This window comes from Protobothrops mucrosquamatus, unplaced genomic scaffold (genome assembly GCF_001527695.2).
Source record: "Protobothrops mucrosquamatus isolate PMUCROS unplaced genomic scaffold, P.Mucros_1.0 scaffold4393, whole genome shotgun sequence".
Lineage (NCBI taxonomy): Eukaryota > Metazoa > Chordata > Lepidosauria > Squamata > Viperidae > Protobothrops > Protobothrops mucrosquamatus.
The window spans coordinates 42261-53348 of record NW_015390306.1 but is presented as its reverse complement, the minus strand read 5'-3'; the positions used below and the strand labels follow the sequence as shown (position 1 = coordinate 53348).

The 11088-nt window shown below is 41.5% G+C and overlaps 1 protein-coding gene and 7 non-coding genes across 8 annotated transcripts; 5 read left to right on the top strand and 3 right to left on the bottom strand.

The window, feature by feature from the left end:
- Positions 1–105: 105 nt before the first annotated feature.
- Positions 106–486, top strand: LOC107298957 (histone H2B 1/2/3/4/6). The gene has a single exon (XM_015828314.1). It carries the CDS (start codon positions 106–108, stop codon positions 484–486), a length of 381 nt encoding a protein of 126 aa, XP_015683800.1.
- Positions 487–4203: 3717 nt separating this feature from the next.
- TRNAG-UCC lies at positions 4204–4275 on the bottom strand. The gene has a single exon. It is a non-coding gene; the product is annotated as a tRNA-Gly (tRNA).
- Positions 4276–4633: 358 nt separating this feature from the next.
- On the bottom strand, positions 4634–4729 carry TRNAI-UAU. The gene is made up of 2 exons: positions 4692–4729; positions 4634–4669 (listed from the first exon to the last, which is right to left on the bottom strand). It is a non-coding gene; the product is annotated as a tRNA-Ile (tRNA).
- A 621-nt stretch (positions 4730–5350) lies between these two features.
- Positions 5351–5433, bottom strand: TRNAL-CAG. The gene has a single exon. It is a non-coding gene; the product is annotated as a tRNA-Leu (tRNA).
- Positions 5434–5576: 143 nt separating this feature from the next.
- On the top strand, positions 5577–5658 carry TRNAS-AGA. The gene has a single exon. It is a non-coding gene; the product is annotated as a tRNA-Ser (tRNA).
- A 680-nt stretch (positions 5659–6338) lies between these two features.
- TRNAG-UCC lies at positions 6339–6410 on the top strand. The gene has a single exon. It is a non-coding gene; the product is annotated as a tRNA-Gly (tRNA).
- Positions 6411–8087: 1677 nt separating this feature from the next.
- TRNAD-GUC lies at positions 8088–8159 on the top strand. Its single transcript has one exon. It is a non-coding gene; the product is annotated as a tRNA-Asp (tRNA).
- Positions 8160–9111: 952 nt separating this feature from the next.
- TRNAK-UUU lies at positions 9112–9184 on the top strand. The gene has a single exon. It is a non-coding gene; the product is annotated as a tRNA-Lys (tRNA).
- The last annotated feature ends 1904 nt before the right edge of the window (positions 9185–11088 follow it).

Here is an 11088-nt window from a genome sequence, read left to right as displayed (position 1 = left end):
GCACCTTCATTTGCGTACGGGCCGTATAAATAGGGGGCAGGCAGAGTTTCTTCTCCAGAGTTCAGTTTTTTTGTTGGATTGTTGTGTCTCGTCCGCGATTTGATCATGCCCGAGCCGGCCAAGTCTGCTCCCGCGCCCAAGAAGGGCTCAAAGAAAGCGGTGACTAAGACGCAGAAAAAAGGTGACAAGAAGCGCAAGAAGAGCCGCAAGGAGAGCTACTCCATCTATGTCTACAAGGTGCTTAAGCAGGTCCACCCTGACACCGGCATCTCATCCAAGGCCATGAGCATTATGAATTCCTTTGTCAATGATATCTTCGAGCGCATAGCTGGAGAGGCCTCCCGCTTGGCCCACTACAACAAGCGCTCCACTATCACCTCCCGTGAGATCCAGACGGCTGTCCGCCTCCTTCTGCCAGGAGAGCTGGCCAAGCACGCCGTCTCCGAGGGCACCAAGGCGGTCACCAAGTACACCAGCTCCAAGTAAATGAGCAAATTCCCCTCCGACCCAAAGGCTCTTTTAAGAGCCACCTACTTTTTCAAAAAAAGAGCTGCTGCTATCTTGATTTAAAAGGCCACTTTGCAAAGACCTAATTGGCTTAATTGTTTCTAAGGTTTGACCTAAAGAATGTACTTTGTGACACTTATTAAGTCACAGATGAGTAATGTGACTCCCAACTACTAAGGGGCCCTTAGATTCCTTATTTAAAACTTAGTTTAAGACCTCTAAGAAAAAAGTCCTTGGGTGAGAATAATGCAAGTTACAAAACTGAGACTTCCTCTAGTGTTTGGCATGGACTATGTTTAGAAGAGGCCCACTTTCCTGCATAAAAATGTATAAATTCTATAAATGAATTTGCTGATAAATATATTTTTGTGGCTGCCTGATTGAGAGGAGGGGAAGAGTCCTAATTATAATAATAATAATTTAATAAAGTTGGAAGGGACCTTGGAGGTCATCAAGTCCAACCTCCTGCTCAGGCAGGCAATCCTATCCCATTTTGGACAAATGGCTGTCCAGTTTCTTCTTAAAAACTTCCAGTGTTGGAGCATTCACCGCTTCTGGAGGCAGGTTGTTCCACTGGTTAATTGTTCTGTTAGGAAGTTTCTCCTTAGTTCTAGGTTGCTTCTCTCTGGTTAGTTTCCACCAATTATCCTATGTCCTGAGCCAGGAGTCCCCAACCCCTGGTCTGTGGAATGCCAGCAACTGGTCCGCACAAACCAGCAAAGCTCCATCCATGGGATGCAGGCAGCATACAAACCCACGCAATCTCCAGTCCACGGAAAAACTTTTCTCCACGGAACCGGTTGCTGGTGCCCAAAAAGTTGGGGACCTCTGTCCTAAGCAATGTTGTTTGGATTTCTCCCTATGCTAAAAAAAACCTTAGCCAAATGAAGTTCATGTACCCTTTACAAGTTTAACTCCTTACAGTTCAGCATCATCCTGTGTGAATTCTAAATATAATGATGGTATATAGGATTTACACCAAGAAGAAAAGTGTCCTAAATGGCCTGTTTAGCTCAGTTGCTGGATGTAAAGGGCCACAACAGTCTGCTGTTTTTACCTCTTTTGCCCCCTTTCCCACGCTGCCACTTTGAACATGCTGCCTGATTAAAAAAAAATAATAAGTACCCTCCCTAAGATATGACTACAAGAATACAGAAAAAGCTCAGCCTCAAAGTTGGAAGCTCTTGTAAATCTCTCTAAAAAATTGTTATTGAATACAAAGATAAGAAAACAGGTTAAGAAAAATCTAAAAAAAAACCATACTAAGTCCAAGACCGAGTGGCTGTGGTTTCCGGCGTCACGACATAGCCAGTTGGCTCCATCTCTGGCTATCGGGGGCGAGTCATTAGCTCCCGCGGAGAGGGCCTGCAACCTGGGCGTCCTCCTGGATGCTCGGCTGTCTTTAGACGATCATGTGACAGCCGTGGCCAGGGGGGCTTTTCATCAGGTTCACCTGATATGCCAGTTGCACCCCTTTCTGGATCGTGACGCTCTACGCACGGTCACTCAAGCCCTCGTTGTTTCCCGCCTGGACTATTGCAACGCTCTCTACATGGGGCTCCCCTTGAGGTGCACCTGGAGGCTCCAGCTAATTCAGAATGCGGCCGCGCGGTGGATTTTGGGGGCCTCTAGATACTCCCTTGTAATACCTCTCCTGCGCGAGCTGCACTGGCTACTGGTGGCCTTCCGGGTGTGCTTCAAGGTGTTAGTAACAACTTTTAAAGCGCTCCATGGCAATGGACCTAGGTATTTGCAAGACCGCCTCCTACCAAATATCTCCCTTCAACCATTCCGCTCCCACAGAGAGGGCCTCCTTAGGGTGCCGTCGGCCAGTCAATGCCGGCTGGCGACCCCCAGGGGGAGAGCCTTCTCTGTGGCAGCTCCTGCCCTCTGGAATGACCTACCCCCCCGACCTACGTACAACTATGGACCTGCGCCTCTTCCGCCGAGCCTTGAAAACCCATCTATTCCATGCGGCCGGCCTGGCGTAGTTTTGATTGGGCTTTGCTAGGGGTTTTATATGGGGTATTTTAGAGCAGGCTTTTTATTCAATATGTATTGTGATTTTTATTATTGCCTGTTCACCGCCATGAGTCCCGTAAGGGAGATAGGGCGGTATATAAATTTAAATAATAAAATAAATTAGAGAAGGGGAGGAAGAAAAAGATAAATTGGGGGAAAAATTATTTCCTTTTAAACGAAACCAGTTTGGCCTAGTGCAGGGGTAGGCAACCTTGGCTCTTTTGTGACTCGTGGACTTCAACTCCCAGAATTCCTGAGCCAGCCATGCTGAGGGGAAAGGGAGAGGTTTCCAAGCTGAGCCATGCTGGCTCAGGAATTCTGGGAGTTGAAGTCCATGAGTCATAAAAGAGCCAAGGTTGCCTACCCGTGGCTTAGTGATTAAGGCACCAGGCTAGAAACCAGGACACTAAAGTCCTGACCTAGGCATGAAAATGGCTTGGTGACTTTGGGCCAATCACCCTGCCAGCCCAACCCACTTCACAGGGTTGTGGTGGGGAAAATAGGGTAAACAAGGAACATTAGATATGTTTGTTGCCTTGAGTTATTTATGAAAATAACGAAGGTGGAATAAAAAAAATTGGGTGTATGTATATTTGGAGAGATGGAAAGGAAGAAGGAAAGGAAATTGCATTTTATGTATTTGAATGTATTTTATATCACGTTAACATACATAAAACCTTCCCTACCACTTCAATAAAAAAAAATCTCTTCATCCCAGATCTTTATCTATTAGCAAACAGTAAAGTCTTATCATTCAGTTTTGATTGGCAAAAGTCCACTAAGAAAATTCTTTTAAACCTCCAAGGGTTAATAGCTTTAGCTTTTAAGAAGTTTGGAAAAAATTCAGAGAAGAGCAACTAAGATGATCAAAGGCCTGGAGGCCAAAACCTACGAAGAACGGCTGCGGGACTTGGGTTTGTCTAGTCTAAAGAAAAGAAGAAATAGGGGAGACATGATAGCAGTATTCCAGTATCTGAGGGGCTGCCACAAGGCAGAGGGGGTCAGGTTGTTCACCAAAGCACCAGAGGGAAGGACGAGAAACAATTATTGGAAACTGATCAAGGAGAAAAGCAACCTGGAATTAAGGAGAAACTTCCTGACAGTGAGGACAATCAACCAGTGGAACAGCTTGCCACCAGAAATCGTGGGCACTCCATCACTGGAGATTAAGAAGAGACTAGACAGTCACCTGGTATAGGTTTTTCTGCTTGAGCAGGGGGCTGGACTAGAAGACCTCCAAGTCCCCTTTCAGCTCTATTCTATTCTAGAGTTCAAAATTATGCGACTGGGACTTCCTTGGAAGTCTCTGCAAATCCTCTGCACATCTTCATATCCTTGGGGGGGGGAAGCTACTCTCAGAAGGACATAGATTTCTTAAAACTGCACCCAACTGAATTGATCATGTTGACGAATTAGCCTGTTTTCTGGCTATGGCATTCCAGGTAATTGTACAAATGGAATAAGCATAAATCAATGAACCCAGTGTTTTTTGTTTACCATAGTTTTTTTTAACAATGCCACAGAATTCTTCGTTCTGAGAGACAAATGAATATTTGTCTGCGCAGATTCCTCGATTAATCTGACATTAGCATTGTAATGGGGAGGAAAGTGGATTTATGACGTCCAGAGATAAACTGAAGCTCGTGTGAATGGGAGGAGAGAAAAAAAAGGTCCTGCGTTGGCCGGGAATCGAACCCGGGTCAACTGCTTGGAAGGCAGCTATGCTCACCACTATACCACCAACGCTTACATATTTATCTTTTTCTAAGCTAACAATTCCTAGAGGTTGCGTTTCTGGCTCTCCACATGGTGGTGCCATTGGCTAAACATGTGGATTCTCTCAGCTCCTCCAATAATTTATCTCTCCTGCTTCATCAAACTTTCTTCATCATGCAATAAAAAAAAAACCCCATATTTTCCAGCCCTCCAACAAGAAAAAGTAAATCCCCAAATCCGGATTCCTTCATAAGTGACGGATCCAAGCCAAGCCAAGCCTATGAACTGTCTCGAGGCACCAGTTAAACAAGCGTACCTCAGGATGCGAGTTAACTTCCCAGGAGTAACTTCCCAGAAGTAACTTTTCCAATGAGGAAGAAAAGGTCAGTGCTCCAGGTGAGGCTCGAACTCACAACCTCGGCATTGCTAGAGGCAAAGTACTGCTGTATAAGTACCGCGCGCTAACCGATTGCGCCACTGGAGCGACGGCCTAAATGGTCGTTTCTCAAACTTAGCAACTTTTAAGATGCGTGGGTTTCAATTGCCAGCATGCTGGCTGGGGAATTCTGGGAGTTGAAGTCCACGCATCTTAAAATCTTGCTACGGTTGAGGAACACAAATAGAAGTATGCAACAGGTTAACTCTCAATGTAAAATTACTTGCCTGTAGCTCAGCAAATTACTGTGTAAACTTAATGCCCATCAAAAACCAGCAATCATTTTAAATTGGAGCCCAGGATCTATAGAGTTTTCCTTGATGTTCAGGAATTACCCTGAAAACGTGTGAGGGATCCGTCCCAATCAATTAATTTATCTCTCTTTTTTGTACATGCCCTGGCCTATCAACTGCTTTTCCTCTACTCCTGTCCCTTGTGGAACGATTAAATTGTTGTAGCTATTAAGTTACTAGTAAAAATTAAGTTATTGGCTTTATTATGTATTTCCTCAATGGGAGCCATTATTACATTAGGCTCCAGAATGCATTGTCTGTTGATGAAAGAAGCCGATCTTTCGTGTAAATTCAGTCTCCAGATCTACTTATTATTAAGCCTCTTAGTGGCTCAAAACCGATGGAAATAAATGTTTGTTTTTTTTAAAGAAAAGGTTGTCAGAAGTGGGATTCGAACCCACGCCTCCAGAGGAGACTGCGACCTGAACGCAGCGCCTTAGACCGCTCGGCCATCCTGACTTCTCTATGAAAAGAAAGCTTCCCCCTAACGTGTTTGGTAGTAGGCTATTTTTAACATGATTTCTTTATATGCTACAGTGAGCAACAGCCGTACCATACATTAAGAAATATGAGGACAACATACACTTATTGCTATAACCTAAGTAGTCGTGGCCGAGTGGTTAAGGCGATGGACTAGAAATCCATTGGGGTCTCCCCGCGCAGGTTCGAATCCTGCCGACTACGAAAATCTTTTATATCGAAACATAAAATAATCTAAATAAAATAATATCAAAACATAAAATAAGTAAATAACTTACCTTTGAGTTTCTTCCACACCTTTAAAGTCGTTTTTTTAAAAAGTTTGCCAGATGATTTTCTGAGAAAAAAATGAATTGTAAACACCTTTCCTTTTGAACCTCAGTTAATATATTATTGCAATTTATACTTGAATATTATTATAGCATATTATATTAATTTTACTAATACCCTGCCCCTGCTCTCATCCCAACATGCCAACACCTCATTTGATTTGGATTTAGAGTGCTGTGTGCATCCTGTCAATCGTGGCTTATGCAAACCATGGCTTATTTTCATTTTACCCAATTCAGTGGTGTCTGCATCCCACTTTCTTGAGCTGAAGGCTCCGGGATGCTTTTTTTGCGAGAGTTTTTCTCCCTCCCTTTGGAAACGTTGGTTTCTGGTCGGGATCCCGAATTGTGCACTTTGCCTATGCTCAGAGGTAGCCTTTTCAAAGCCATTCGAGTTCCACTAGGGCTCAGGTCCGAATAATGTATAAATAAAGAGCAGAAGGAGGCAGGGTTCTTGCTGCTCCGAAGATGAACCATTCGTGAACAGCATTATTTAGTTAATATGAATGGATTTTTTTCCTACTACCAGGAATTTTGAAAGGCTTTTACTACAAGGCGTTGGTGGTATAGTGGTGAGCATAGCTGCCTTCCAAGCAGTTGACCCGGGTTCGATTCCCGGCCAACGCATCTGCTTTTTATTTCTCTGTTTCTTTAAAATGTGCCTCTACGGTGATATGCAAAGAAAAACTTTAAAAAGAAAATTTTTAAATAAGATTTTTAATAGGAGTATGAATGGATTTCCAGAAAACGTTGCAGACTACAAGAAGCATTTGTTTTGTGGCAACACAGACTCATCCCCAACAGCCTGCGCCCGTCTTCAACAGAAAAACATCCTGCAGTCAAGAAGGCTCCACCCCCATTTGCACCACTCAGGTGACCCTGAGGCCACAGGTAAACCTCTAAATGTCTTCAAGGGTTCTCTAAAACAGGCATCTTCAAACTTGGCCCTTTTATGACTTGTGGACTTCGACTCCCAGAATTCCTCAGCCAGCGTGCCTGAAGACGTTTCGCTTCTCATCCAGGAAGCTTCTTCAGTTCTGGCTGGATGGTGGGGAATGGAAGGATTTATACTCCTTGCAGACAGCTGGTCACTTGTGGACTTCGACTCCCAGAATTCCTCAGCCAGTGTGCCTGGCTGAGGAATTCTGGGAGTCGAAGTCCACTAGTCATAAAAGGGCCAGGTTTGAAGACCCCTGCTCTAAAAGAAGGCAAATGACCAGCTGTCTGCAAGGAGTATAAATCCTTCCATTCCCCACCATCCAGCCAGAACTGAAGAAGCTTCCTGGATGAGAAGCGAAACGTCTTCAGAGAAAAACAAGAAAGTCCAGTTGCCTCCTGAAAAAAGCACCATGGGGAAAACCAGGACCTAGATGACTGAGAATCTCCATAGACATCTATATAAATAAAAATGTAAATGTTCGTTTGTTCAAAATCTTAAATCTCCGAAAGTTCTCCACCGATTACTTTGAAATTTTGACACAATGTTGCATTCGAATACACGCGTGTTTTTATATACCTTATACCTACTATTATATAGATGTCACACCTATGACAGGTAAAAACATGCTTTTCTGAAAAACAGCGCCATCTGTTGGACGTAAAAGCAACACACGCTAGCATTGTGAAATTAAACATATTACAAACGTGCGCTTTCTCTTTTCTTTCTTTTCCATTTAACCAGACTGAGCCACAGCAACGCGTGGCCGGGTACAGCTAGTTTTTAATAAGAAAATAAGGAATTATATCTTTTATACGATGTCTTTATATTCTATTCAGCTGGAACTTGACCTCCTCTTACTAAAGAAACTTCTGGATACAGTAAGAGTGTTCACGCCAACAGATTCCAGAAAGACTTCCTAGCTAGCACATACTTTCCCACCAGGCAATAAGTCTGGCTAATTTTAACCCTTTTGCTGTGTTGGCTTGGCCTGTTCCACAAATTCAGCCCGTTAGTTTAGTTTCTACAGTTGACCACGGTATATATCTGATCATGGTTGAATTCTGAATCCTAATCCTTGCTGAGATGTCAATATACTGAACCAATTCAGAGAATGATTAATTGTACGGGAAAAAAGATAGGTGTGAATTTAAGATTTGATCCTAAAATCCTTATTGACTTGCCTCAAAGGGTGAAAGGAGAACACCCACTTTGCCTTTGTTGTTAAAAACCTCATTCCAAAATTCAAAACAGAATAATATTTTTATTTGGTCATCAAAACATCTCCAAAGAGCAATGTATTTTTCTTGTGGACTAGCAGCTAGATAGTTTTTACCCTGCTTAAAAAAAGTAGTTGCTCATCCCTTTCCTCGTTAGTATAGTGGTAAGTATCCCCGCCTGTCACGCGGGAGACCGGGGTTCGATTCCCCGACGGGGAGGCTGTAATTTATTTTTATTTTTTGGGTGATGATTTCACCTTTCTTCCAGGGGAGGGTGTAATTTTTTATTATTATTATTATTATTATTATTATTATTATTATTATTATTATTATTATTATTATTATTATTATTATTATTATTATTATTATTATTGTTGTTGTTGTTGTTGTTGTTGTTGTTGTTGTTGTTGTTGTTGTTGTTTTGGTGGTAATTTCACCTTTCTGCCAGAAGAGTGAAAAGCAGGAAAGATGGAATAATTGTTATTTTTTAAAATCCCTATTTATTTCATGGTCTAAACAGGGTACTTATAGTGAAGTTTTGCTCAAATTTGCTAACCTAAAACCCTTTGGGGGGGCGGTCCTTGGTACTCTCTGAGCTTGGTTGTTTTCTTATAGACCTTTCATTACCCAAACTAGGTAACATCATCAGTGCTACTGCACTATATAGTACACAGCACACTAGCAACGACGATTGGGTCATGAAATGTCTGCGAGAAAACAACTAAGCTCAGAGTGCACCAAAGAGCCCTCATTTCAACCTTGAACTACAAATATTTTCCTTTATTGCTAAAACACCTTTTTTTGTAATTCCAGAAAACCACAGTTATAACTTGCAGTAGAAGCACCTTCCAGATGCCTTCCTTTTTTAAAAAATAGTATCGATCAGGTTGTACAGGAGAACAGCCAAAGGAAACGATTAATTCAACAATATTTACTCATGGGGAAGAGAAGAGGAAAAATGCTCAAAATGGCGGTGATGATCTTGTGTGCACAGACACTTGAGCCATATCCTAAAATACATCTTTCATGGGACAGGTGTGAAAATGGTTGATAAGGAGAATTAGTTTCATACCTTCAACTGCAAAAGTCTTCACTTGAAAAGTAGAGATTGACCAGAATTGACCAACTTAGACAATGGCTTTCAGGAGTTGTTTCTCCTGCAGGGATCAGAGCCTGGATAGCTCAGTCGGTAGAGCATCAGACTTTTAATCTGAGGGTCCAGGGTTCAAGTCCCTGTTCAGGCGATTGATTTTTATTTCTATTTTCCTTTCTCAATGCTTTGTTCTTACCTTGGGGCACTGTCTCTGCTCAACAGGTGATCTGTTTCTGATAAGGACTATCAAGACCAAGGAGTGCAGATATATAATGACTAATTTGGGGGCTTGGAACTATAGTATTCTGCTGTTTCTTCCCCTTGTTAAATAACATTTTTGCTTTAGTTTGCCTATGAAGCTTGTAACTAATTTGCAAACAAGTGAGACTGCATTTGGATAGGAACAGAATTTAGAGAGCATATTTTGATTTGCCTTTTTTTTTTAACCACAGCTGTTTTATTTTTAAATGAAATAACTGTTCTTTTAAGTGTCTAAGGTTCAAAATCCTAGCTTTGGGGACGATTCCACTCTGGTAAAAATGCAGGAGATAAATTTTACTAATAAATAAATAAATGNAGTACTGCTGTTCCAAACAGATAGATATGAAATATCTGACAGTATTTTAAGTTTTTGATTGTGTATTACAGCATCTTTGCCATATAATATTTTAGATAGACTTGTTGGTTAACTGCAACTTATTGACCATCTGCCATGTTTTATTATCTTTTTCATTATCCGTATCACATTTTCTATATAGTCACTGATAGGATTATTTGAAAAACATAAAAAACCAACCTGTTTAATAATAATAATAATAATAATAATAATAATAATAATAATAATAATAATAATAATAATAATAATAATAATAATAATAATAATAAAGTTGGAAGGGAACTTGGAGGTCTTCTAGTCCAACCCCCTGCTCAAGCAGAAAACCCTATACCATTTCAGAGCAATGGCTTTCCAGTCTCTTCTTAAAAACTTCCAGTGTTGGAGCATTCACCGCTTCTGGAGGCAGGTTGTTCCACTGGTTAATTGTTCTCACTGTCAGGAAGTTTCTCCTTAGTTCTAGGTTGGTTCTCTCCTTGATTATTTTTCATCCGTTGTTATTTGAGATTCAGTGGTCACTTCCCCATATATGTTTATACTTTTTATGACCATATATTTTTATTATAGTCTTTAACTGTATTAATAATAATAATAATAATAATAATAATAATAATAATAATAATAATAATAATAATAATAATAATAATAATAATAGTTTGCACAATTATCAAGCGGGCAACCAACAGATTTCTTGCAGCTGGTGAGATTCTATAATATAGCCCTACGGCAGTCAACAAAAGCTCTCCTTAAATATGGGGGATAATTATGCAGAATTTTGCAACACCCAGAATACAATAAAAAAAAGATGATCTACACTGAAATATGCAAAAATTGTTACATAGTCAAAAGAGATGTTGAAAAGTTTTTAAAGCCTAGGGCAGGGGTAGGCAACCTTGGCTCTTTTATGACTCATGGACTTCAACTCCCAGAATTCCCGAGTCAGCTATGGACTCGGGAATTCTGGGAGTTGAAGTCCATGAGTCATAAAAGAGCCAAGGTTGCCTACCCCTGGCCTAGGGCAATATGGTAACCTTTGCAAGTGGCTCAGACAGATGTACTTGAGGTACAGGCAATGCTCAACTTACCACCACAATTGAGCCCCACAATTGAGCCCAAAATTTTTGTTGCTATGCGAGACATTTGTTAAGTGAATCTTGTCCCATTTTACAACCTTTTGTGATAGAGAAAATAGAGGAAAATCAATTTACGGTTCCTAGAAAGAGGGGAAAACCACCATGATGCGGTGATGCGGTGGTTCTCCTCCTTCCTCACCGATCGCACGCAGTCTGTATTGGCAGGGGGGCAGAGGTCGGCCCCAAGGCCCCTAACTTGTGGGGTGCCACAAGGGTCGGTCCTCTCCCCCTTACTGTTCAATATTTATGTGAAGCCGCTGGGGGAGATCATCCGTGGCTTTGGGGTGGATTTTCATCAGTACGCTGATG